At 42.7% G+C, this 26,871-nt stretch overlaps 3 protein-coding genes and 2 long non-coding RNA genes across 6 annotated transcripts; 1 reads left to right on the top strand and 4 right to left on the bottom strand.

Moving 5' to 3' along the window:
• Positions 1-206: 206 nt before the first annotated feature.
• Positions 207-9,100, bottom strand: rsf1a (remodeling and spacing factor 1a). Its single transcript, XM_048264421.1, has 16 exons — positions 8,781-9,100; positions 7,767-7,858; positions 7,542-7,634; positions 7,168-7,373; positions 6,735-6,889; positions 4,740-6,394; positions 4,421-4,648; positions 4,217-4,321; positions 4,044-4,123; positions 3,887-3,941; positions 3,671-3,777; positions 3,503-3,573; positions 3,207-3,396; positions 2,725-2,993; positions 2,438-2,620; positions 207-2,204 (listed from the first exon to the last, which is right to left on the bottom strand). Exons 1-16 carry the CDS (start codon positions 8,932-8,934, stop codon positions 1,693-1,695), a joined length of 4,155 nt encoding a protein of 1,384 aa, XP_048120378.1. The 5' UTR covers positions 8,935-9,100; the 3' UTR covers positions 207-1,692.
• On the top strand, positions 8,688-10,950 carry aamdc (adipogenesis associated, Mth938 domain containing). The gene is made up of 5 exons (XM_048264424.1): positions 8,688-8,831; positions 9,418-9,486; positions 9,860-10,019; positions 10,120-10,215; positions 10,624-10,950. Exons 3-5 carry the CDS (start codon positions 9,888-9,890, stop codon positions 10,762-10,764), a joined length of 369 nt encoding a protein of 122 aa, XP_048120381.1. The 5' UTR covers positions 8,688-8,831; positions 9,418-9,486; positions 9,860-9,887; the 3' UTR covers positions 10,765-10,950.
• Positions 10,414-19,408, bottom strand: ints4 (integrator complex subunit 4). 2 transcript variants are annotated; one of them, XM_048264422.1, is made up of 23 exons: positions 19,275-19,408; positions 18,331-18,528; positions 18,115-18,235; positions 17,914-18,020; positions 17,605-17,808; positions 17,470-17,520; positions 17,270-17,358; positions 17,015-17,135; positions 16,778-16,849; positions 16,449-16,623; positions 16,038-16,243; positions 15,779-15,921; positions 15,560-15,675; positions 15,244-15,377; positions 14,930-15,096; positions 14,565-14,658; positions 14,329-14,409; positions 14,087-14,217; positions 13,883-13,942; positions 13,625-13,784; positions 12,126-12,269; positions 11,767-11,887; positions 10,414-11,358 (listed from the first exon to the last, which is right to left on the bottom strand). In XM_048264422.1, exons 1-23 carry the CDS (start codon positions 19,329-19,331, stop codon positions 11,171-11,173), a joined length of 2,940 nt encoding a protein of 979 aa, XP_048120379.1. In that variant the 5' UTR covers positions 19,332-19,408; the 3' UTR covers positions 10,414-11,170. The 2 variants fall into 2 exon arrangements, with proteins under 2 accessions (XP_048120379.1, XP_048120380.1); XM_048264423.1 differs by having other exon boundaries at positions 18,115-18,232.
• A 1,474-nt stretch (positions 19,409-20,882) lies between these two features.
• LOC125308566 lies at positions 20,883-24,317 on the bottom strand. The gene is made up of 3 exons (XR_007195913.1): positions 24,278-24,317; positions 24,046-24,154; positions 20,883-21,001 (listed from the first exon to the last, which is right to left on the bottom strand). It is a non-coding gene; the product is annotated as an uncharacterized LOC125308566 (long non-coding RNA).
• Positions 24,318-24,965: 648 nt separating this feature from the next.
• Positions 24,966-26,079, bottom strand: LOC125308787. The gene is made up of 3 exons (XR_007195973.1): positions 26,010-26,079; positions 25,449-25,555; positions 24,966-25,047 (listed from the first exon to the last, which is right to left on the bottom strand). It is a non-coding gene; the product is annotated as an uncharacterized LOC125308787 (long non-coding RNA).
• Between the last annotated feature and the right edge of the window lie 792 nt (positions 26,080-26,871).

Here is a 26,871-nt window from a genome sequence, read left to right as displayed (position 1 = left end):
TTCTGTTTCTAGAGTTGCGGGAAATCCTTCCATCACTAAAAATAAAATTGAAAACATATGTCGCACATTAGTCTTCTCACCCCAACTGCTTTATCGCCCTAACTGATAAAGACTGGTGACTGGGAAATACAGCCCATGTTTCATACAGAATACTGTAAAGTTTCACATCAGACACCACTTACAAACATAGAAATGAAAAGCTATCATGAAGGTACCAGGATTTAATAATAATAATAAAAAACATCTATGTTACATAATTTATTGTAACTACACACACTATAGAGATGGAATTTTTTTTTGTTCATTTTGTTTTATTAGTCTGAACTGGACTGGAGTTTAACTAAACATGTTGAGAAGCATGAGGAACTGAACTAAATCAGATACCACATTAGCTAACAGCAGACAAAGGCAACCATTATGATGTGTTCTAAATGAACTTGCAGCCAGAGATTTGAATGAGGCAGGTTTTGCACTGAATAGCATTTCAAAGATAAACCTTCCAGAACATGGTGGAACAATCCAGGGGTGAAAGGGCACAACAAAGCTTTGAACCAAAACACATTTTTGAAATTGTAGTGACAACTGTCTGTGGCATCATGACACTGAAGGTGCTTAGATGAAAGTGCATTACAGAGTCAGTTACTGTACTTTTCTCCCAAATTGTTCTGTCACACACATTGAACACACACCTCAAATCTGAATAAAAACTCTTCTAGAGTTCAGAAACCAAGGTGTTTCTTGATTAACAGGACCTGTTTAAGTTCACATACTTCTGTGTTGTGACACTAAGGCTTTTGTAACAATGTCATAATTGCACTGTCCAAGCATACTAAATGCATGGTGAATTTTAAAAGCAATTTTAACTGCTTTAAACCACATGGGAGCAGCTTGGTGGAATGGAAACGCAGTAGTTGCAACTTTCAGTTAGATTACATTTGTTTTGTATAAAATTTTTACCAAACTAAATGATGTCCTTAAACAAGTAATTTTTTTTTTATTATCTAAAATATGCCAATAACTCCACCATACTGGTGTGCTACAGGCCTGATGTGACTATGCCAATCCTTTCCTAATACAAATCAAGACCGGACCAATGAGAATTCAGCTGTAAGTGATCATCTGAATGTAATTTTTATACTGGGACCTCTGTGATTTCTATAATCTTCAGCTTCCACCACATCCATATTCCTCTCATATAAAATATAATTTTTTTTACAAGGACAGACACAAAAAATAACTTCCAAGAACATAAGTTTCTGATGAATACATTACTGAACAAGCTGAATATATACAGCATATCTACACTGGTCAGAGGCGGCCTCTGTTACACAGACGATAAAATGACTGGCCTTACATTTAACGAAGTGCTTTCACATGTGGGGAAGGGCCACTTATTGTTTTCATGTCCACAGAAGTCCAGACACTACAACTGCTTGTCTGAAAGTGCATGCTTTATGGTATGTAGCGGGGGACCAGTGAGCACTCATCCAGCACTTTCACACAAACAACACACAAGTTAGCACGCATCTAGTGACAGAGTTATCAGTAGATTCATGGTTTGGTCCATAGACAGCTAAAAACCAGGTGAACTGATGGCAACAGACGTGGTACACCCAGTTAAGTTTTAAAAAGGCTGGAAGTCGGTGAAAGGCAAAAAAGAGAAAACATGGATGAACACACTGGGCGGACCTGTCACAATGCCTGTTCACTGTTGAAAACGAAGTGCACAATGTCGGTGACCCCGTAGAGGTCATCCTCTTCGTCCTGAGTGGAGGGCCTCTGTGAGGCCAGGCCGTTGTGCCGGCTCGAGCCATTGTTTTTGGATGCCAGACGGCCACCACCTCCACTCTTAGGTCCAGCGGTGGCTCTGTGTCTGCTAGGTGACAGCGTGCTGCTGGCGTCTGTCACAACACTGGGTGTTTTTTTCACCTCAGGCTCGTCTTCCTCCTCCTCTTCCTCTTCTTCCTCCTCCTCCCTCTCATCCTCCTCCTCCCCCTCTTCATCCTCGGACTCGATTCGATTGAGCCGCTTGCGGACCGGGCGCTCCTCCTCAGACTCGTCCGAGTCGTCCTGCCCGCTCTTGTCCTCTTCGTCTGTGGAGTCTCTCCGCCGCTTCAGCAGAAGCCTCCTGGAGTCCTCCCGTGAAGACTCCCGCCTCTTCTCTCTTCTTGTCTTCTTCTCATCTTCCTTTTCTTCCTCAGAGCCTTTTACATTGAGTCAGAAAAGAAAAAAAAATCCAATGTGTCACCAACATATCAATTTGTAAACAAAAAAAATCAATAGGACTAATTTTAGACTGCGTACATGCTGGCAAAGGACCAACCTTTCCTTTTTTGTATCCCTCTCATTCACTAATTCACTAGGCTTCAAAATAAAGTCTTGGTGACACTTTCAATCATTAACAGTAACCATGGCAACAGCAGGCCCATAGACTCACCCTCGCTGTTGGAGCTGGCGAGGCGTCGGCGGTGAGGGTGGGGCTTGTCCTTGTTTGTGGTTTTTTGAGAGCCCTCCGACTCTGACGTCTCACAGTAGTTCACCTGCAGCTTCTGGCTGCGCCGTGAGCGTCGCCTTCGAGTGTCCACGTCACTGTCGCTGAGATCACTTGAACCCTCCGTCTCTGTAGCAAGATATAAAAGTGTTGAACACAGTGGTCTTTAGGACCGCATCGCACTGAATAGTGTGTCGCATATTAAATCACTTCAGTTGTCAAGGTAGACATACCAATCTCCTCTTCCTCCTCTTCCTCATCCGTCTCAAGCTCCTCCTCCTCATCCTCGTCTGACAAGCCCACTCTCTGCCGGGACAGTGGTCTGCGTCCGCTCCTGCCCCTGCTTCTGCCTTTGTGGACCTGGCCCCGGGTGGCTGTCCGCCGTGACCGCCGCTGACTTGGTCTGCTAGCCGTGCTGCCCCAGTCACTGCAGTCATTGGAGCCGGCGTCGCCGTCACTGGCTGCCTCATCGCCTGACACCACAAACTCCTCTTCCTCCGTGCTAGAATTACACATTAACACAGGGAAGAGCAAAAATGTTACATCTACGAGTACCTCCAACACTGAAGGGTCAAAACTACCCCATACAATACTTTATACTGTACCTGTACCTCTAAACATATTACAGTGGTGAAATGTATTCTTTTTTAACAGCTGATGAACTCAGCCAGGTGTCAAGTGGGGGAGTCAAAGCATCCTGGTCCCTTCAATCTACCTGCTGCTGAGGTGAAAGTCATCTTCACTTTCCTCTTCGTCTACGGTGCTATCACTATCCAGGTCATTGAGTCGCCGGCGCTTCTTCCTGCGAGGTGCTGGTGTGGGTTTGGCTGGTCGCTGGTTCTCCTTCCCCTCCTCTCTCTTCTGCTGGCCTGCGATTGTGGCCATGTCTTTGCCTCGACCGGTACCTGGTCAGTGTGGACATAAGAGTGTTACGTTATCCAATATACTTTTTACACAGTAGCAGAACACACAGGAGCACTATGTAATGGCAGAGCACAGGGGCCAACCTACCTTGGGCCTCAGTCTCCCTCGTAGTGTCATCCTCTATTGCTTCATCAATGGCATCATCAAAGTCATCGAACCTAATGAAAGATACCATTGCAAAATGCATCTTCATTTCAACACTTAATCACAGGGAAGACCAAGAGCAAGAAGACCAAGAGCAAAAACTACAAACACCTGTAACTGATGGACTTCCTGGTCCGTGTTGATCTCCTCTCGAGATTCTTGTTTTTCTTTGTGCTCTTCTTCTTTTCCAACTTTTCTTCTTCTGCATCACCGTCCTGCTGAGAGAGGAAGTAGAATGACAAGTGGAAACAGCGGGCAGACACTATGGAAATGGGACGGTGTGTTTAACATGAACACATCCTGGGCACATACTGTAGGCACGCTTACCGGTGTAGGAATGATATTTTCCACACTGATGCCCACATATACCAGTCGTTCTCGCCTAGATGGACAGGACAAAAGGTTGTAAGTTCTCGGTGGCACACGTGACAACGTACACCCTTACAGTATACAGTATATCAAGGGTAGAGAAGAGAAACCAAACCTCCGCTCTGCTCTCTCCTTCTTCTTTAGTGCAGTATCGAGATTCTGGAGCTGTTCTTCTAGCCTCTCACACAGCAGTCTCTAAAGCAGAAAAGAGGGAGTAACAAAAAAAGTTATATTTATATATATACACACACAGTATAGTATGTGTGGGTCAAAACAAGATCCACCTACATGCTGACATGGGGGACAAAACCATTCTCCATCAGGGATGATCATAAGGGGGGGTCTGAGGCAGGCTGTGTGGTAACCACTATCACAAAGGTCACAAAGCAGAATCTGCAGAGAAATAATATACAGACATAACATCACACTTAAATTGACTGTGTTATGCATACAACCACATTTACCCTGCCAAGACATTATTCACTGACATACCAGCTCTGGATGATTGGGGAGACCACAGTGTCTGCAGGGGTCATCATTGGGCATCTCAACAGACTGGGCAGAGTCCGAGTCGCTGTGGTTCCGTTCCCTGTCAGACTGATAGTTCTCCTGAGTTCCCTCTTTAACCTTCCTTTCGTCCAGCGCTTCCTCTCCTTCACCCTTTTTGCGCCCCTTTGACCGAGGGTTGGACCATCTAGGGCGTCGATGTCGCCTTCGCACCTGAAAAAAGGAAGTACATGGTGAAGTGAGAAAAACAACAAAACTTTCCCAACACTTTGTATTGTGATACACAGCAGACTTTAATATTCACCTTTCCGGGTTTGTTCTGCCCGTCAGAGTCTGTTTTCCGGAGATTTTCTTTCTTTTGAGAAGATTTCTTCACTTCACTGTCTCCAGGCTCCTTATCCTCTTGACCTCCAGTGGACCCCGCATACTTCTTCTCTTGTCTTCTGTCCTGGATCTCTGCCAGCTTGGGACTTGGTCGGCAGATCCGTGCGGAGCGCCGCAGGGAGTGCCCGTCGCTGGCCTCCTGCTGCTCCCTCTCCCGCTGGAACTCAGGAGTCCTCCGGTGCATCGGGATCTTGATCTTCAGGCGGATGCCCTCCTTCTGGATCTCAGAGGACACTTCATCCGTCCCCTCAGGTTCTGACCCATCGTCCCCACTGCTTCCACTCTCTGACTCTTTAGAAAAAACCCTGGGACTCCCATCTACATCCTCTGTAGTCTTATTTTCGCCTTTCCCTTGCCCCTCTCCTGTGGCCATTTCACCCCCCTCCTCCTCCTCTTCTTCCTCACCCATATCCTCTTCAGTTCCAGAACACTCTGCAGATTCCTCAGTAGGCAGAGGCTTGGTGTCTTTAGAGGTTTTGCTGTTTGTTGAGCAGGGAGATTCCTCCTTCATTTGACCGAGTTTGTTTCCTTCTACTGTGCTGAGGTCATTCTCAGGTGTCCTGGTTAGGCCTTCAAAGTTCGGTAATATTGCTGCTAGGCCCTCAGGCGTTGAGGCTTTCCTTACAAGCACAGACTGACGCACAGTCCCAGGACTAGGAATTCCCTCATGTTGAACAACAGATTCTCCCTTCCCCTCTTTGTTGCAGCTTGTAATAGTCTTAATGTAGTTTCCAGTTAGTCCATTTTTGTCTGCAACAATTGGGACATTTTGATCTACAAATGACTTCTTTCTGTCCACGGGACCCATTATCACACCAACACTCACACAGTGCTCTCTCAGATTTTGACTCAAGTTCTTTGCTGGAGCCATCTCTCCATTACATAGATCAGGCCTAGCCTCTGTTTTCATTCCTATGCCTGTGACATCTGAGGCACTGCTAGACACCACTGTCCTTCCTTCCTCAGTATTTAAGGCCTCATCCTTTGAAGGCCATGGCCCCTTGGTGAGTAAGACAGAAGGGTTTCGGACAATGATGCCCGAACTCAAGGTGCCATTATTGTTCAGAGTGTTGTTAGAGTGATGATTGTTATTACTGTTTAGGTTGTTCCCAAACCCCTCACTCAATTTCAACTCTCTCTTTTTCAGAGGTATCTTGGCTTGCTGGTCATTCTTTAAGGCCCTCTCCACTTCTTCCAGTGTCCTTTCACTTGTCTCCTCTCGAACCTCTGACTTTGCACTAACTTCTTGTTTTACAGAACCTGGTGCCATGACAACAGAAACAGCATTCCACGCTACCTCTGTGTCCTTAGGTTCCTCTTTGACCAGAGAAATGATGGTGCTGACCCGGTTGTCTATAACAGGTTTTTCCACTGACTTGACCTCTTTTTTATTTATGACCTTCATCTCCATTTCAATGTTCTCTTCTTCATCTCTTTTAAAATTGCTCTGCAATCGCTCATTTAGTTCTTTATGTCCTTCTTTTGTGTCCTTTGAAGCTGGAGACTTTGCCTTCTCTGCTCCCTGTCTTTTTGGACCATCAGCAGATTCTTCATTGTTATGGGTCTCTGCAGAGCCTTAAAAAATGATGTATGCATTTTATGTACCATTTACTACTTTAATATAATTTCTTTTCTTAGTATATTCTTGGGGCTTTTTTCTATAATGCATATAGGACAGTGAAAACTGACAGGAAGCAACTGATGATGATTATGATGATGATTTATAAGCTTAGTTAGTTCAACTATATTTCACCAAGACCCTCTAGAGTCTAGCCTACAACACTACAGCCCCACATAATGTATTTACTACAGGCATACATATATATATACATATATATATATATATATACATATATAATACATAATAAATATACAACATATATTTAGTGGTCATAAACCATTCAACGTGTACTACCTTTCTTAGTCTCTTTTTTATTGTCTCCATCATTCTCTTCATCCTCTGGCACAGGGCTGGCACAGGTTGAACCATCACCCTGCTTAAGGTCAGTAGAGCCAGGCTCAATCTGACCCTTAAGCGTCTCCAAAGTCTGTGCTAAATCACTTCGGTTCCTGTTAAAAATGTATATGATTTGTTTTTGTTTTTCATATGAAAAATAAATGACAACAATTGTACTTAAGATACTTATAATAATTATTCCATAATGTAGAATGTTATGTTAATTATAATATAATAACTAATGCTTGTGTTAGGCTTGAATAACTTAGATGACATTAAAGACAAAATATTCAAATGTAATAAATACTGTATTTATTATAAAATTCATTATAAAGCATCTACTGTTTCTAATCATATAGGCTAATACATGTCATGCCTTGATCAATCTTACCTGACAATGCATTTCCAGGTGGCCCCATCTAGATCATCTTGTTCTTCCACATAGACACGAACATTCTGGTCTTGATCCAACTGGAACCAGTACATGAGACCTTGTTTGTCTTTACCGATTGGCTGCAGTCTCATCCTGTCTGGATCCTCCTCATTGACCGATGTCTTGAATTTGATGTTGTCATCAAATTGGCACTCACATAAGTACTGAAGAAAACAAAATAAAAGATAAGGGACACTGTAGTCTGAAAAATGACTTTCACAGCAATAGCATGAAGACACCCTGTTTGTGACACCCAGTTAACTTTTGCCTTTTTAGGGACATTAGATTAATTAATTTAGTGCAACAAAGGTAAATCACCCAAAACACCATACCTTAAGGATTCCAGTCTTGGATTCTACAGTCATTTCAGAGTATCCTTTTCTTTCAAGTTCCCATGCCCACGTGCAGTTGAACTCCTGGCAAACCTTTATTTAAATACACAAATGGTATTGAAATGCCAGGCTTGTGTAGAATTGGAAGTATAGTAACTCCAGCGCGCATGCGCGCACACAAGCACACTTTCATCAAAATAATAGTCATTCGACAGCGGCACTCACCTTCACTAGGTACTTTTCCCATCTGTCTGGAGAGACTGACTTGCCAATCTTCCTTAGAAGTTTCACATGGAGTTCAACCAGGGGCTTTGGGACTACATTGTACAACCAAATAATTAATTGGCACATTTAGTAGCATGAGAGGGATGTGCAAAAGACAACAAAAAGGCCACGACTTTAATTTTGTCAACATGTTTAGTTACATACAAGTTACAACTGACTCATAAGCTTGAAGTAATTATTAGAAAGTCGTTGCATGAATAGGGATTATTACTGTGTCCAGTACCGTTCTTGCACGCGCTACTTTAGCTAGCAGCATCAACAGCTAGCAGCAAAAACAGTCCTGAAATGTCCTACAATAATATATTTTGAAATGGTAAAATTTGTGTCAGTATACTGTAACATGGCTGAGTTTGCGCAGGTCAACCAAGGGGCAATCACTGTCAAGTACAGTACAGTTACATGGCTAGAACGTGAGACACTACTGCTAACAGGAAGTTTGGGACTATGTTGTGCGCACGCGCAGACACTATTTGACAGTGAACCACTATTTGTCAAAATTTTACCCAACCATAGGCTATGCTTAATATTAGAATATTCTAGGAACAGTTATGATCTGGCACACCTTCACACAGACAAACTGATTAAAATAAATACAATGTTGCCACAATGAGTAATGCTAAGTTCGTTCATATACGCTACATTGTAGAAGCTACTGTAAATTTGATCCACGAGTTATCAGGGAAAACAAGCTACAGTGGAAAATTACACCTGACAATTTTTTGATCATACTGCTAGATGATGATGACCACTTTGCCTCATATATTATGGTATATACTGCTAAATATTCATTTGCTGACTTTCAATGGTGTTATGTTTATGAAGAACGAGACTTCACTCTCCCTACACAGTATCAAAACATCCTATGCTCTGGCTGCTAGCTCGCTACAGTAACGTTAACGTTAGAGCATGATGGTGATGGAGACCCCCTTCCAGAACGTCGCAGATAGCCGTTACCTGTCGATGTCTCCAGAAGGTATCGCTCCATTTGTGGGAAAGTCAGTTCAGGTAAGTCCAATGCCCCACCGTAACGCTCCAAAAATGAACAGACGACAGCAAAGCTCGGGCAGAGAACGGGGGAAGAACCCGCTACTGCCACCGGAGCAGCCATTTTTCCAATAGGGTAGTCAGTAGGATGAAACAGAAGTTGGGAGGACCGAGAACTGCCCACAATTCACTGCGCCAGCATAGCATCATTGGTTATCAACGGGTTCATAGACCCCCAGAAACACTGGCACTTCAAGTTTTTAATAACTTGTGAATGTCTGATTGCTAATAAGCATCTAGTCCTTTCACTAGGGATGATATGGGTGTTTATTATGTGAAAATGTAGCAATGGGCAAACTGTTTCTTTAGGAAACCTAGCTTTCCACATGATACATTTTTTATTTACTATGTATATGAACAGTAATATAATCGTGACGCTGCTATTGACAGAGCAGGTCAGGTAGATTATATCCACGCTGACTCCCACAGGCTGTGTCAGTGTTGGGCCGGTAAAACGCAACGTGATTGGTTTGCAGCACTTGACGTCGCTGGGTGGGTGTGTCCCTCAATGCAGAACCTTTGTTGTCATATGATCGGTTTTCAACAGGAGTGAAGGCTCTCTCAATCTGCTCGCCCGTCAAACAACTTCGCGGAGAACGATCGGATTTTTATTCAGGTACGGCCAAATAATAACATGCCTGTCTTTGGCATAAATGACATCAGACACGGCACTTTGAGTAAGCGACATGCACGACAAACGTGAAGTCGACAAGTAGCCTGATCGCGTAACGATGTCTTCTCAAAATAAATTCTTGGCAATAAAGACACCATGCAGCCAGTCTTGTCTAATTCAATTTGCCTAGTGGTTGGATATCAATAAGAATGATTAAAAATGCAGTGAAACGGTTTTAAAAAAAGAAGCAATTGTGTATCTTATAAACAGGCATATGGAAAGCCGTCAAGTAGGCCAGCATTTTTGTTTACAGATACTCTACAGCAGTACTAACGATGTTCATCTTTATCTACTGTGCTTTATTACTTTTTCCTAGATAATCCATAACTAGGCCTACTTGCCAAATGTCCTCTCCAGAGATAGCGTCCCTTTCTTGGGGACACATGAAGGTAAAGGGCTGCTCCACAGGCTACAAAGACTGCAAAGTATGGCCTGGAGGAAGCCGTGCATGGGACTGGAGAGAGACTGGGACAGATGTGAGTTCCATCATATACAGTTGAACAACTAGCATATAAAGTGCACTTATTACCATACACTCCCGTACATAATTCATATGCACAACTATTCCCTGCCCAGCACTCCCCCGGTGTCCAACCCGCTGACCTGGAGGAGATCCTGAAGAAGGGTGTGGAGACACTGGTGATTGGCAGAGGCATGAGTGAAGCACTGCAGGTAGAGGGACTCAAGTAATACAATGTGTCTTTTGTGCATTCCATAGGAGCAAATATTGTTTTGTGCAGTGCTATATGTAGTCATTGTGTCATCTAAAATCTACCATTCTTTCCTGGCCCTACCATAGGATATTGATTTTGTAATTCTTACAGGTACCTGTAGACATCACACTGTTCAAACTCAATAAAGACAAGCCTGTATAAGTATTTATCAAAATACAATGTAATGACATATTACAAAGTGGTTGCATCAAAAATCCCCCAAAAGACCTGTATGAATTCCAGTTAAAATTCCTTTGCAGAAAATAATTTCAGATAATTAAATAATAACAAAACAAACAACACATGGCACTTACCCTGTCCATCATCTACCTTTACTAAAATCCATGAACATTCATTTTGGTTGTAGGTGCCATCAAGCACTCTGGACTATGTGAGGCAGAAGGGGGTGGATGTGAAAGTGTTCCAGACGGAGAAGGCTGTGAAGGAGTACAACAACCTGGCCGGGCAGGGGGCGAAGGTGGGAGGGGTTTTTCACTCCACCTGCTGATTCACATCACTTTTTAGCCCTGCTGCTTCTGCTGGTAACATCGTCACATCAGTGCATGTGATTTCCATCTCAATCTGATGAACGATTGACAAACTCTATTTGGAGCCTTCTTTTCAGATAAATTGTTTTACACAGTATTTGTTTATTTGAGCAATTATAACAAATAAAAATCTATTTTTGCGCTGACTTTCTGACCATTGATCCAAAGAGCTATGTTTGCATTGATACAAAAATGAATCTATTTAGACTTTTAAAACAACAAACTTTCACTTCAGAAGTTAAAAGGGGTGGGCAGTACAAGCGAGCACAGCTACGTTTGTCCATTGAGTCTTATCACTGTCTCTTTTGACCCCAACTCTCTCCAGTTTTACTGTCCCAGCTGATACTCAGCTCAGAGTGACCGGTTTCAACGGCGAGCCAATTTGGGCATGATGAACACTTTCACGGGCTTGCTGAGTGGGATGGTGCCTTCGATGGAGCTCTCGGTCTGAGGAAGCCCCTCCGTGCTCTCGTTCCATGCAGGCTTAGGGCTGGACAGCTTGCTGGTGCTGGAGCTGTAGGCCAGTAGTAACCTCACCTCAATCTGACACGGCTCTGCGAACAGAAAATGTGGGAAAGGTTGTGTCAGAGAAACAAACAGTCGGCTTAGGTCAAGAGCATTGTAATAATACAACAAAAGTACTCTAAGCAAATGCATTCTTCGTAGTAAAATACTCGTAAGAGGATTGTCCAGTCTGGATGAGTTGACCTCCACACACTCTACTGCTATGGTACACAGGGGCAGCCAGTTTGGAAGACCTGTCTGAGTAGATCTCTGGCAACTTGCTTCCAACTCCCACCAAAATAATAGCAGTGGGCTGCAGAGCTGCCTCCTTGGCAACAGCGTGGGTCTATTTATATCCACCCAGTGGTCCCTGCCAAGACTCATGCGAGCACTAAGCCCCATGTACCACACACATGAAGCAGCTCGTCCTAAGACACTCTGCTGCTGGAGGTCTTTACCTGTCCAGGCCGAATGGGAGAGATACACCTGGGTGATGAGGCGGACACGCCCAGGCCCAGGGTGTCTGAAGTCTCCTGGTTTGGGATGAATAATGTGGGCCTGCCCATCAGGATACAACACCTACAGAGATGTAAAGGAGCAACAGTGTCAGGGAATCAAGCACGTCAATGCAAAACAAACAATTATATGGTAAATACCATTAGTCACATAACCTGAAGTGGAAAGACTGACTGAGCGGAGCTTGATTTTGTTGACATTGGATTTACTGTACAAACCAGAGGATTAAGGAAACAAAACGTTTGTCCAGAGCACGAAGGAAAGAGATGGCAAGAGGGAAGGAAGGGAAGCGAGCCCTGACCTGGACTTTTACTGTGTTTTGAGGCTCTTGCACATGCTCCAGCGTGGCATCGATGTCTAGCGCCACCACCAGGCCTGTTGTGAAGCGCAGCGGGTTGTCTGACTCGCCTGTCGGCTCGATGATGGTGGCAGAAGCGCGGTGGATCTGGTAGGAGCAGAGATAAAAGGCAAGTCATACAAATCCTAAATTAAGCAGAATTCTAGTTTCCTTGAAGCCCCAACCACACACAGAGGAACTCCACCAACTGGAGATGGAGTTTAGCCTATGTAAGAAACATCTTGCTCCATTTCCTCATTATTTATTTATTTACTATGCTTTAGACCAGGGGTTCCCAAAGTGGGGGTCGCGGGACGGCGAGGGGTGGGTCGCGAAATGATTTCCATAAATCAAATAAATTTGGAAAAAATAAAATTCAGAAAAATTATGACTGGATAAGATCACCATTCACTGTAACCACCGCAAGTGATCTGTCAGCCGGCATGGAGGACGCACTGGTTGAGCTGTCATGTGACCGCACTTTAAAGACAGATTTTAATTCCAAGACGCTTGCTGAGTTCTGGATTTCAGTCGAGAGGGAATATCCACAGCTATCCAAGGCCGCGATGGACGTACTGACGCTGTTTGGCTTCACATGCCTGTGCGAAAAGACTTTCTCTGCACTGACATATATTAAAAACAAATACAGATCGCGTCTAAATGTGGACTTGCTGTGTTCCATCCATCTCATTAGATGAGATTAACGCTGAAACATAGCTGCCAAAATGTAAATTTGCGCAGCAACAATTTATGTTTACAACAGTTTGTGGATATTACCCTGACTGAGATATTCTTCTGTTAAAGCAACACCAAAGAGTTTTTTGTACATTAAAATATTGTTTCCAAAATCATCAACTCGTAACAGGGTGAACGGCACTGCATTCTCTTTGCGACCCTCTATCGGCTATAACTGCACTATGCAAGTTTGCCAGATCGGGTAGCGGATCTGTAGTTCGATGGAATGAGACATAAGAAACTACACATTTGACTTGCATCTGATGTCGCAATACATCATACTTTCATAAAATCATGCAACGTACTCTACCTTGTCTGTAGACATTATTTCCAAAGCCAGTGCTGGATAAACAAATAGCGTGCGTGCGACAGGAAAAGTGCTTTGGTGTTGCTTTAAAATGGAAATTAAAGTAATGTTTCAAAGTTGCACTCATGTTACATGGATATTATTTTTTGACTAAGGTATTCTGCTTTTATTATATAGTAAAGTTCTATATGTAAAATCATAACAGGCTGCTCTGTTCTTTTGTGTTGTCGTTAAGCCCGTGTTTGGATAAGCCTAGTGTGTATGGCCGGTGCGCACATTTTATTTTATTTTTTGAGTCACATCCAGGGATAGTGGGGGTCGCCAGTCTCTGGCACGGTTATTTTGGGGGTCGCGGGTTGAAAAGTTTGGGAACCCCTGCTTTAGACAAACATCTTCAGGTTATATGCATGTAAATATGGACCTGCTCAGGGATTTTCAGGTGCAGGAAGCCGCTCTGTCTGAGGGTAGTTTGGAGGATCTTCACCAGATCCAGCGGCTTGCAGGCCACGAGCCGAGGCATCACCTCCAGCAGCTTCTCCACAAAACTCTCCTGGAAGTGGGGCAGCTCGGACATAAAGAGTCTGTCGCCAACAGAAAGACAGGGCAAAATTAGGCAATGTCTTAACCAATTAAGAATAAAATACCAACAATGTAAATTTAAGTGATTTAAGGGTAATACCTCTGGAATGATTCCACTTCCTGGATGAACTTCTCACTGATACCGATGAGGGGGTCGACCCTGCAGTATAAGAAGATATAAGAAGAGATAAGAACAATAATGTAAGAGATAAGAAATGTTCTTCAATGAACTGTGATGTGAAGTCTAGTATAGGAAATATTAGTGTGTGTGTGTGTGAGTGCATGACTGAGTGAGAGTGCTAACCCTCGTTTGGTTCGGGCAGTGAGCACCAGCTGTAAGGCTTTGGCCTGCAGGCGGACATGGTGAATGGTGGCCACCTGACGTGTCTCCAGCCCACTGTACAGGAACTCCAGCTTGTACGTCTCCTCTAGAATCTAACACAACACCGTGACCAACATGATGAATTCAATATCTCAACTCATTTCAAAACTCATCAGCTTTACATGTATGTTTGTGTGTGTTTGGAGCATATAGAGCACCATCACCTGTTTGACTGCAGCTGATGCCATTGCGTTCTGCTTCAGACATAGAGGCACAGCTATGTTCCAAAGCTTCTCCTGCAGGGCCTGATTGATCACACACATGTACGTCAGAACATATGGTGTCATTTTATCACTGAAACATTGATTGCTGTGAGATGACTGTGCTTAACATTGACATTAGTCGTTCAAAACATCAGGCATGTATTGGTGTGTAGGGGTTGCTGGGGTGGTGTACCAACCTTTGTAAGCAGCAGCTGGCAGCGCAGGTAGGTGGCACAGAAGTCTGCAGAGCCGGCCAGCTCAGTCTGTAGCTCCCCCAACCTCTGCAGATCTCTGGAACCCAAACCAAAAACCAGATCAAACCTATTGGCATGTATGTAATCAAGTTGCAATTACAAAAAAAAGGTAGCTCTATTTGCCATCAAGAACCCCAAGACACAGAGCTGAATAAAATTACACTTCACTTAGTTCAATGTCCTACATCTACATCCTACCCTTAGCTTGTATTTCAAGACATTTAAGTTTCACCAACTTTCCATTCGGTGCTCATCCACAAATCAACATGGCTACCCGCTATAAGATGCAACAGAGCTGCCCTCTGTACCTGATGGTGAAGTCGAGCAGGTCCTGGGCCCCTGGTGCCTCCAGACTCTGCAGCATGCTGACGTGAGCCAGGCTGTCCTGCAGGAAGAGGCGGGCCGACTCCACGCTGCCCGAGCCCGGCCCACACGCCTCCGAACCCAGCCCAGACGTCAGCTTCTTCCCCGGCAGCTACAGCACACACAGAAGGGGAGATGATGAGGTCAAACTCCAGGAAATACCCAGGAAGTCTGCCCACACCTTATCACAGACAAACACGACACATAAAGTAGATATACACATGTAGCGTTCTTCACGCAGGCAAATGGATCCCCTCACCCGCAACTGAGGCACCAGATGGGAGAGGCTGTCTCGCAGGTAGGCATAGTGTCGGAAAGTGTGGTCTGAGAACAGTGCCGACATGGTTGGGCAGGACTTGGCTGCGTTGAAGACCAGCACCAGCACAGCAATATCTTGACAGTGACTGTTAAGGACAAACTCTGGGTTCTGCGTCAGGGAAGTGGAACATGTTATTGACAATAAAACAACTCTAGGAATACAGGATTGTGAAAGGTTTTTTTCCCAAAAGTAACCACGGACCACTAAAACTGTATGTTTGTTGGTGGAATGTAACAGTGTGAGGTGGGAAGGATACAGGCTGGGTCATCCATGTCTGGCTCCGGGGTGTCAAAGTACGGGTGCGTGCTCAGCAACTCAGGAACCAGGGGCAGAACCAGGGTAGGGTGGCGCACGCCAAGGAACTTCAGACATCTACACACCCAAGAAAAAGACAAAAAGGTAAGAAAATAAAACAGACATGGGAAAACACCCAGATTGACCCAGATTCTGTGTCCTGTAGTGTGTGCAGACTCACTTCCACACAGAGTTGCGGTCGGTGGGGTACTTGGTTAGGTTTTTGAGCAGCTCCAGCAGTGCCAGCTGGATGCACTCCTTAGTGGAGACGTTGGTGTAGCACAGCAGCTCGTGCAGGGCCTCGCGGATATCCCGAGAAGAGTCCTGGGTTCAAAGCACTACACCTTGATTGCTCTCCGATTGTAAGTTGCTTTTAACGAAAGCATCAGCTAAGTGAGTAAATGTAAATGTAAATGTAAATGTAGAGAGCAGAGTCTGACCTCAAGCACAGCGAGCACCGTGTCCAGCTGGTCCTCTCTGAGGGTGATGTGGATGGAGATCTGTCTGAGCGCGTGGATGGACTGCAGCCGCACCTCTTCGATTTCATCGTTGAACATGTCCACCAGGAAGTCCAGGCACTTCTCCGCAAAGCTGGCAGAGGACTGGGCCAGCAAGCACAGAGCCTCGACAGACGCAGTCCTCACCTCTGTTGGAGCCATTTCACAAGATACTTGTGAATCATGCTACTCATTCACAGTCAACATATCTACAAATCGACTAAGAAAGATTAAATGTTTTCAATGTTGCCATCATTTTATTTTCTATTTGCAGTTGACCTTCAAAACTCAGCTGCTTTATTCCATTCATTGAAATGAAGCAGTGATGAATTCTAACCTCACAGCCACACTCACCATACATTTCATCCTCCAGTCCGTGCACAAAGGCACCGCAGGCCCCTGAGTCAATCAGGTTCACCCCAGAGGTGTCCACCTTCTCCTTTGGAGCGTCGTCTGCCCACCTTCGGCCAGAGGAGAACTCTCCTGAGGCGTAGAGTTCTTTCGCCCGCTCATGGGCTGTGCGCTTCCTCTGGAGGGGTTTCAGAAGAGACCTTGTTTACGCAACACATACTACCTGTACAAGAGGAGATCTCATACTGTGTTGAAAACTCTGTCATTTTGCTGCTGTATGTTATTAGACCTGTGATAAGAACATCATGGGGTAAAATTAAACGGTGACGTACCCGAAGGTCTGACATCAGTTTCTTGTCTAATGTCTGTTCCAAGAAGTGGGGGCTGACCTGGAGCATAGACCCCTGTGAGGAAGATCAAAGGTATTTATGGATGAATCACTGTCCCAATGATGACTCATATGCTTCCAAATGCATATTATGCAAATGCAATTCAAAATGCTCAGCGGCATTCAGGAAGGTTATCAGATAGGACATAACATGGCATAGAGGATACAGTGTGCTCCTCACCAAAAGTTTGGCAGCCTGGACCCTGACCACCCATGAGCCGTCGCTGACCATGTGGCAGATTTTTCCAAAAGAGTCGTCCACTAGCCGGATCTCCTCATTTGATGACGGGATGGGGACAATGCTGTTTTGTGGTTTTTGGAGAGGAAGAGTACACAAATGAAGACAATTATATTCCACTCAACAATGAGAAAACAGGCAGCAAAATAATGTGACCAAGGTATACAGGTGACTTAGAGCATCATCGCATTATATTACCTCTCTGCATAAAGTTGACTTAGAACCCACACCATCTGCACTGCAGCTGAGCGGACTTGCTCGTAGTCATCATTTAACAGCTTACAGGCCTACAATTATGAAAAGTTATGAAATTGCATAACTGGGCAGAACAGAACTGTACGACTGTACAAACTGTATTCTGGTAAAGCTGGTGGTGTAAAGGTTCAACTATCATCTACCTGATTATAGATGGTCTGCTGAAGTTTCATCCCTCTGTCGTGAAGTTGCAACTTCAGGAGAGAAAAGAAACAGGTATTCAGAATCTCCCATTTGCACCAGATTGCACATCATATTATTGCCATTCATTAACCTACCATAGCTTTGATGGCAGCGGTCCTGACTCTTGGATCCTGATCAGCAAAGTAATCACTGATGACACTCTGAACGTCTCTTGTAGGGGCTCCTGATGTCCCTGTCGTTGCATCACTCTCTTTGGTCAGCGGCTTGTCCACAGTCCCAAGGCAGCCCAGAAGCTGAAGGCACTTGTTTCTCACTCCAAAGTAGGTGTCTGACAGGTGCTGTTGGCAAAATCACACAGAATAAGTCAGAGAATAATATGAAAATGTTTGACAGAAAAGGTTTCCCCATCAAAGCAAAACGTTTGGTAAAGTTATTGTCAGTACCTTGCATGCCACCTCTATCAGTCTCTGGGTGATGGCCACACTGTCTGGAAGCTGGGTGCCAATGACGAGCAGGGTGTCCAACAGCTGGGCTAGGACCTGATGGGACTCTGCAGGAAGGGATCATCATTACTGAAGAAAATGTCTATCATGTATATATATATTTATATAAAAAAGGTTCAGACAACAAAAAAAACAACTCACTTTCATTGTTAAGTGTACTTATAGCATCATCTACTATACAATCTGGGGAGAACCCTTGTGTTTTGGACAGCAATCCAAGAAGGGAAGCTATCTTTAGCCGCACTGAGGTGTCCGTCTCCTGCTTGAGATGTGAAATCAAAATCACATTGTAAAAATCAGTACATTTACTTAGCTTATTAAGAGACAAAAGAAAATGTCCCTCTCATTGCTTCTCACCTTATAGTAGTGTTCCAAAAGAATGCGCGCCACTCCCTCTACACTTTCTGCCTCCACTGTCTTGCGGGCAAACTGTAGCAAATACTGCAGAGCATCTGTGGGATTGGTGGCCTTGCACAGATCCAAGTGCAGCGCAGCAGACTTGCTGGGCTTGGTTAATCGGAGCTTTTTAGCAGGGACCTCTTCAAGGGGATGTTGCTGGGAGATACAGAATAAGTTAGATGAGAGGTGTAATGAGTTCAGCCACTGGCAGCACCTTTTCCCACCAAACCATAACTGTCGAGGGTTTGGAGGATTCATGTTCTAAAGTTCCCATACATAATGTTGAAAAGGACAGAAATGCGTTGGTCGAAAAAACAAAACTGCCGAACATACTCTCATCTGACATTTCTTACAGCGCTCATAGCTGAAATGTTATGTTTATGATTGTTTGGCAAATAACGTATTAGTAGTGGGGCTACAAACACTCAGATATATCCTTTATTGAACTCTGGCGTCTTCACTGGTTAAAGCTTTACTAAGACTAGTTTATCATGTTGTTCTAGCCTCCTGATTTCTTTGAAACTTTCTCATGTCATCATGACACTTAACTGTATGTCTTAGCAGCACTAAACAACAATTAGCCCTCCGCGCATCGCTAAAGCAAACTCATATTGACCAAGGTATTTAAAACAGAAGGTTCCAAACCACATATTATGCATCGCCTTTGAAATAAATAAAAGTTTTCTAGCTACCTATTCTGGAAGTAACTTGTCGACTGCTGCAAATAAAGCTGCCTACTTAACTAGCACCGACACTTGGAAACGACAATTAGCTTAAGTAAGCTAGCTAGCTAGCAAGCTAACTTTGCCAGCCAAGAACAAGCTGTCCCCAACGAAGATAATGGGTGAATTTCTTATCAGACTGCTTCCTTTCCACGTTTCATAGATAACCAGCATACATACCTGTACAACTTTGGAAAATTCCTCGTAAACTCGCTTCTTCAAATGGGCTGCCATCATCAGAATGACTGACAACAGTGTGCAGACCCCTGCGATAACACTTTGTAGTCACATCCGTTGTTCTGTTTGTCTTGCGCGACCTTCCGTAGTTGGCCAAAGGCACAGTACTGCCACCGCGTGGACAGGAAGAGTTACAACATGTTACTACTTGCATCTTATGTTGGCCAAACATTCTTATGCTGAGTCAAACATTAAATGGTTTAAGTTTAAGGTTTAAGTCCACGCACATGTACCATATATCTGTAAACATTATTTTACTGGTTTGAACCATTTGTCATATTCCACAAGTAAAATGAAAGCAAAAAATAGTTTGTGGTTCATTAATTTTCACAAATGAAACACAACGAACAATATAGCTCGATTTCACAGACTGATATGATAGACTACAAAACCCCCACTCCAGCAGGCTACATGCAAATAGTAGGCTAAAAAATACCATGATCATATTGTATGGTATTTTGAATTTCCCCTCGGGGATCAATAAAGTATATATCTATCTATCTATCTCTGGTAGGCTATAAATAATACAATACAAAGTGGAATAGTAGGCCTACATGTACTTAGCCTGCTAGTTCAACTATTTACACTCTAAAAACAGATTAGTTGGATTAACCATGATATCAATCAATTTTAACCAATGTCATTGTGTAATATGTGTCCGAATAACAAATTAGTTAGATTGACAAATTGGACTTTAGTTAAGTTTTTAACCAATTTTTATCAGTTGACAAATTAATCTATCCCACTAGGTTGCACTAACCAATTAGATTGTGTATTAAGTGTCCAACTAACTATTAGTCAAATTGACAAATCTGACTTAGTTAAATGTTAACCAATTTTCATTAGTTGACAAATTAACCAATCTAACTAGGTTGTTTTAACCATTAGATCGTGTAATATGTGTCCAACTAACATATTAGTTAAAGCAGATTGGTTAAATTTTCAACCAATTTTTCTCAGTTGAAAAATTAACCAATATAACTAGATTGTTTTAACCATTAGATTGTGTAATATGTGTCCGACTAACATATTAGTTAAGCAGATTGGTTAAATTTTCAACCAATTTTTCTCAGTTGTAAAATTAACCAATATAACTAGGCTGTATTAACCAACTAACTGATAACTAAATAGTTTCTTGACAAATAACCAATGACTTAAGGTATTTTAAACAAGTTTACTGTTTAAAGACAACCAGCAACAAAACAACCCACCCATACACATATTCACCCACCTAAAACGAAACAAAAAGCATACAGGCTAATATACATAAGCATACATACAGGTGTAGTCACATACATTTAAACGCATAACCATGATCAAACTGGCATGGTGTTGCCCTCATCTGATATGAACTCAACGGTTTTACACACAAACACATACATTACAGCACACACCCATACATATATAAATATTCACCCACCTAAAACAAAACAAAAAGTGTACAGGCTAACACATAACCATGAGCAAACTGGTGCACAATCAGAGCACAAGTTGTACACACACACCCACCACTCATACACTCCCACACACATACATACTCACACGCGATACCCTCACATGCACACTCATACACACACAGGTAAACACGTTCACATACACTGCCGAGTTGTTCCTTGTTTCAGGCATTCCTCATTCTTGGATTTTAGAAGGCCGGCTATATCTGTTGCAGGCTGGAGCGACAGAAAAAAAACAAAAACAAAATATGAATATAAAGAAAGTAAGCATATATTACAATTGACCGTGTCCATGAATATAATTAAGGTGCTCTAGCGATGTTTATAAGCGAAAACATTTTTGTCACATAAAACAAATATCACCTGACCATCAACTAGCTGCCTGTCCCCTGAATACTGTAAAAAGCGGGTCTCTGGACAGCCCAGGCTCCAAACATGGCCAACAAAAACAGCCTGGTCCAGCCTGGACCATGAAACATAACATATTGTTCCAGCCAATCACTGATGAGATGCACGTTCAGGAGAGTTTCAGTTGCATGGGAGGGAGGGGGGGAGGGTGAGCTAGCTCTCTTTTTCCTTTGAATGTCAACAGAAGTGGCGTTACGAACATCAGCTTAGAGCACCTTTAATGCAAACTACTCAGCTTGTGTGACAAATAAAAGCAATCCCACACTAGCAGCTTAGAAGTCAGGTGCGATAGTTAGAAGTAATGCAGATGTGCACTGTATACACACCACCAATATGTGACCCTGCAAGGAAACCAGTCGCTTTGGTAGTTATTGTGCTTACATGAACAACCATACACTAAGCTTTCCCACGATATGTATATCGAGGGTATTGCAAAAGTATCACTAAGATAACCCGCATCCAAAGTTGGCGTGGTTCTCCTGTCACGATACGCCAGAAGAGGAGAAAATCACCTTTTTAAGTAAATTGTCACGTGCGATAGTGTGAGGGCACAGCTAGTATTAGCCTTACAGTAGCGTGACTTTGAAGCGGATGACTGACTATGTGCAGTTTCATCAACCGAGTGAGTGTCTTTTTTCTGCCCCCAGTTAATACCTGAGATGGTCATAAGGTGTCACTATATAATATAATTAATGTATTTCGGGGAAGTAAGGGAGAGGAAGTCTGTGAGACACAGATTGTTGTATAGGCTTTTAAAAATGCGCTAGGCCTACGTCAATGGAAAAACGTCCCTAAAATGACGCCAGGATATTTCTAAAAGTTCGTGCTTTTGACCGTTCGTGCCCTGAAAGGCAAGTCTTTCACATTCATATTCGGTTACATCTGCCAAGAATGATGGAGAGAGCTGACACATTGAGTAACGAGTAAATTTTAGCTCTTCCGTAAAACCTTATAGCGGCGTGGACAGAGAGAATGACTGCTAATGTGTTGAATCTTCACCTAAATAAAATTTTTAACAGTCTAAATCAGTGGTCTCCCAGCGCACCTTCTAAAAATAGCCAACAGGTCGCCTGCAGATCACGCTCTAAAAACACCCTCCATTGTGAAGTTTTCAATAGATATTTAAGTCTAGACCAGAACCATTTTAAGAATGTATATGGCCATACATCTATAACATTAAATTGATATTGGTGATACCTTACAAATTGTAGCTGCGTTAAATTTTAGCCTTTGGCTCCAAATCCGTTTCACATTCAATCTTTAAAGGGGAACTTGGCAACTATTTCAACGTAATAAACCCGTTTAGAAATCATTTGGATGGTTAAATGACCTGTTCCGGTGAAAATGGTGACTTTCCCCGCTGGGTCTAGCGTCCCCAGGCGGAAAACCAACCTTGCAACATTGAGACTACCGTCCCGGAAAGAGAAGTGAGAAACAAGAAACTCGTTTTAAATCGTGTTTCTTACCTTGTAACATCCACATAGTTCTGCCAAACTTATGCTAACCGTTTGCTAGCTTGTAAACAAATCCATGTGCTTTATCTTTACCTTTTCCCACAGTTTGAAATAGCATAATGCACAATTTCTCCAGCAGAGGGGGAAATCCTGCCAAGTTTCCCTTTAAACTACAACGAAGCGGAGCGCGCCTACGCTGCTTGCATTCGACAGCATACAGTCTACACTTTCATATTGTGAACAAATTTCACGGATAAACATACGTTTTGACTGTTAAAGCAACACCAAATAACTTTCCCTCTGCACGCACGCTATTTGTTTATCCAGCAGCGGCTTTGCAAATAACGATGTCCACAGACAAGGTAGAATATGTTGCACGATTTATGAAAGTACGATGTATTGCGACATCAGATGCAAGTCAAATTTGTAGTTTCTTATGTCTTGAACCATCGAACTACAGACCCGGTACCCGATCTGGCAAACTTACATAGTGCGGTTATAGCCGATAGAGGTCCGCAAAGCGAATGCAGAAGTGCCGTTCACCCTGTTACAAGTTGATGAACCACTGAAACGATTTTGGAAACATTATTTTAAGGTACAAAAAACTCTTTGGTGTTGCTCTAAACCCTGACTTTATTTAGGTGAAGATTAAACACAGTTAGCAGTCATTCCATTTGTCCACGCCGCTATAAGGTTTTACAGTAGAGCTAAAATTTACTCATTAGGCTACTCGTTACTCAATGTGTAAGCTCTCTATCGTTCTTGGCAGATGTAACCGAATATGAATGTGAAAGACTTGCCTTTCAGGGCACGAACGGTCAAAAGCACGAACTTTTAGAAATATCCTGGCGTCATTTTACGGACCAGGAGAAGTTTTCCATTAACGTAGCACATTTTAAAAGTGGGCCTATAGCCTGCACAATCTGTGTACACAGAACTTCTTCTCCCCTTACTTCCCCCGAAATACATTCATTCTATTCTATAGTGACACCTTATGACCGTCCCAGGTATGAACTAGGGGGCAGAAAAAGACACTCACTCGGTTGATAAAACTGGACATAGTCAGTCATCCGCTTCAAAGTCACGCTACTGTAAGGCTAATAATTGCTGTGTCCTCACGTTATCGCACGTGACAATTTACTTAAAAAGGTGATTTTCTCCTCTTCTGGCGTAATGTGACAGGAGAACCATGCCAACTTTGGATGCGGTTATCTTAGCGATACTTTTTGCAATACCCTCGATATACATATCGTTGGAAAGCTTAGTCAATGGCCGTTCATGTGAGCACATTAACTTAATTTTGTAAATTTTACCAAAACGACTGGTTTCGCCTTGCAGGGTCACATTTCACAGTGACCGTACACTTCTGAGCAGTAGTATGTCTGTGTGATATCAAACCTTATCGCAACATTGCCTGCAGCAGCACTTGCCTTCTTGCTTACACGACCTTAACATAGATCATCCCCCATCGGACTTGCAAAAGCAGGCTGGGACTGCTGGGTGGCACCTAAAAAAAAAGAAAACACCATTTGCCATACATCTGGTTATTGTTGATTAAGATAAAAATCATAGCATTAAAAAAATAAGGAAAGGTAAGTCAATCTGGTGTACAAAAATAAATTATAAATACCTTCTGAAGGCACACTTGCCACCATCAATGTTAATTCTTGATATCAGTTTATTTGTGAGGACTCTGTCAATAAAAGATAGGATTAAACCAAATTATGCATGCTGTACAATAAATTGAGTTGCTGTACAATTTTTTAAATAATGATTATGATCAGTTTGGCAGATATTCACTGCTCACATTACCACCAACACAATGGTAAACGTGGCTAAATTGCAAAATTCAAGACCATTTTAAGTAGCTGCAATAATCATGATTAGTTTCTGTATTAAAGGTTGTATCAGCGATAGCTAGCTCGCTACTCTCTCCCCTCACCCCGCATAATTAAAACTCTCCTAAACGCCAAGATCTTGTCAGTTATTGGTTGAAACACTTTATTTTGCCTTTGAGTATTTGCCAACCCTTGTTGGTAGCAATTGTTTTTGTGTACAGATCTCAGAGCCTAGGCTGCCTACAGAGACGCATTTTTTTTGATGGCCTGCTTATGGGGCAGACAGCTAGCAGATCGTTAGGAAAGATTAGATGAATGTGATCATTTATGTGTGGGCCTTTTTTGGGCCTGAAATCGCTGATACAACCTTTTAATGCATTACATAGCACATATGTCAAACAAATTAGAGCATGCACAATAACATACCCCATAGCCCCTCACCATGGAAAAAAAAAAAATATATTCAAAACACAAACACTTACACCCGCGTTGAAGGCAGCAGCGATGGCTACTAGACATCATCAAGCAGCAGGTAGTGCCATCAGGACAGACCAACTTTGACCTAGACAGTTGATGGAGCACACATAGCAACAGACACATAAAAACAGGGGATAAACTAAACACAGTTACAGACACAAATACATCCTCAAATACTTTTTTGTTTACTTCTATACTATTTGGTAAAGTTGCAAGCATAGTCTACAATGAAAGTAATGAGCGGTACGAAATTATGATTTATTTATGTATTTTTGGACAACGTAGGCTACCGGTAAGTAAAGCGGGAGATGTGTGTTGCTTATACTGTAAGCTGCAAAGCACTGTGTGAAACACTAGAAAGGGTGTGTCGCGGTTCTGCCTTTTCACACCGCGACACAGGTTCGTAGATATGAGTATTGCGATTTAGGTTTCAAATTGCATATCGTTACAGCCCTAATGTAATTCTACGTGCATGTGTGTCTCTACCTGATGAGTGAACTCTCTTGCGGGCGTCGGTATGGAAGTGGCACACATTTGGAATATTCCAGAATGCACTCAGCATTCTCAGGGAAGCAGTCCTCATAACACACAGTCTGTAAACAGAGGGAACAGAAGGAGACTAAGATTAACTAACACACACACACACACACCCCAAGTTAGCAAGGTAACGTTAACAACTTTCATCTGTGTCTCATGGTAATAGACATGTAAAGACACTTTAAATGTAGCAGCTAGCTAAGTTAGCTAGAGCTAACCTACTTGTGCCAGATATTTCATTCAAACTAAAACTCTATTCATAACGACATCTCAGACAGAATTATTGCTAGATATGATATTAACACATCATTCAACACAGATATTCCACATAATGGTGAAGTTAGTTACTGGAAAAGCTAACATTCACAGCTAACATCGCTAACGTTAGCGATGTTAGCTCGCTAGCTAATTCTAACATATTTGGTTAACATTCCATTATGAAAACAATAAAAGCTATATTTCTAATAAATTCCCGTTTTCAATTGACATACAAAGTACTTTAATTCTTACCTTGAATGATAAGGACAGGCAGAGTTTGAGTTTGTCAGCTGCATGACAGAAAAGTGACAGTTGAAGTCACTGGTGGCTGGAGTTGAAATGTCAGTCAGGGGTGGTTAAAAACAATCGTAGCCTATGTGAAAATTATTAACTGTTGCCATTTTAGACTGTTACATTGAAATGGCTACTAAACTGATTAATAGAAGTGTCCAAACAATAGTAACATTAGCCTAGTGGGCTATTATTACTACTATTATGATTGTTATGGTTCTCATATGGTGTGACGTCAATTTCAGATCAATTTGACTGATTTAACATTAATCATATTGACCCAAGTTTTATAGTGACTACATGTCCCTGTTGAACCTCTTTACAATCACAAGCAAGCCAGCTTGTAAAGCTAAAAATAGTATGAAATTATGCTCAACATGTTGGTCAAAGCCTTGACTAATTCTTGACATCAAATTGACATCAAGGTGCCCGCTGGGTAGGGTATAGCCTACACTTTTTAGGACTAGCCTATACAGGCTGCAACTTCACATGAAAAAAGTTCACTTCCCCTCAAATAGAAGACACAATTCAAGCAAGTGGTCCACACAAAAATGCACCGCACTGGTGCATCTGCCAATTTAAGACCTAAATAAATATAGGCTATTTGGTTTGTGAACCACTCCGCTTCAGTCAAGGGCTCGATGGGAGCAACCCACACAATCCAAACTGCAGGGTCCCCTGGGAATGCAAGGGGCTGAAGGCATTGAGCGCCTTTTAAGAAAACTATGTATAAGTCTATGTGAATCAACAGTCAAATCCTCCACTTAGATAGATAGATAGATAGATACTTTATTGATCCCCAAGGGAAAATAAAAAAAATTAA

This window comes from Alosa alosa, chromosome 15 (genome assembly GCF_017589495.1).
Source record: "Alosa alosa isolate M-15738 ecotype Scorff River chromosome 15, AALO_Geno_1.1, whole genome shotgun sequence".
NCBI classification, from domain to species: Eukaryota; Metazoa; Chordata; class Actinopteri; order Clupeiformes; family Clupeidae; genus Alosa; species Alosa alosa.
Note: the sequence above shows the minus strand (reverse complement) of the source record. Positions and strands in the feature narration are given on the sequence as shown.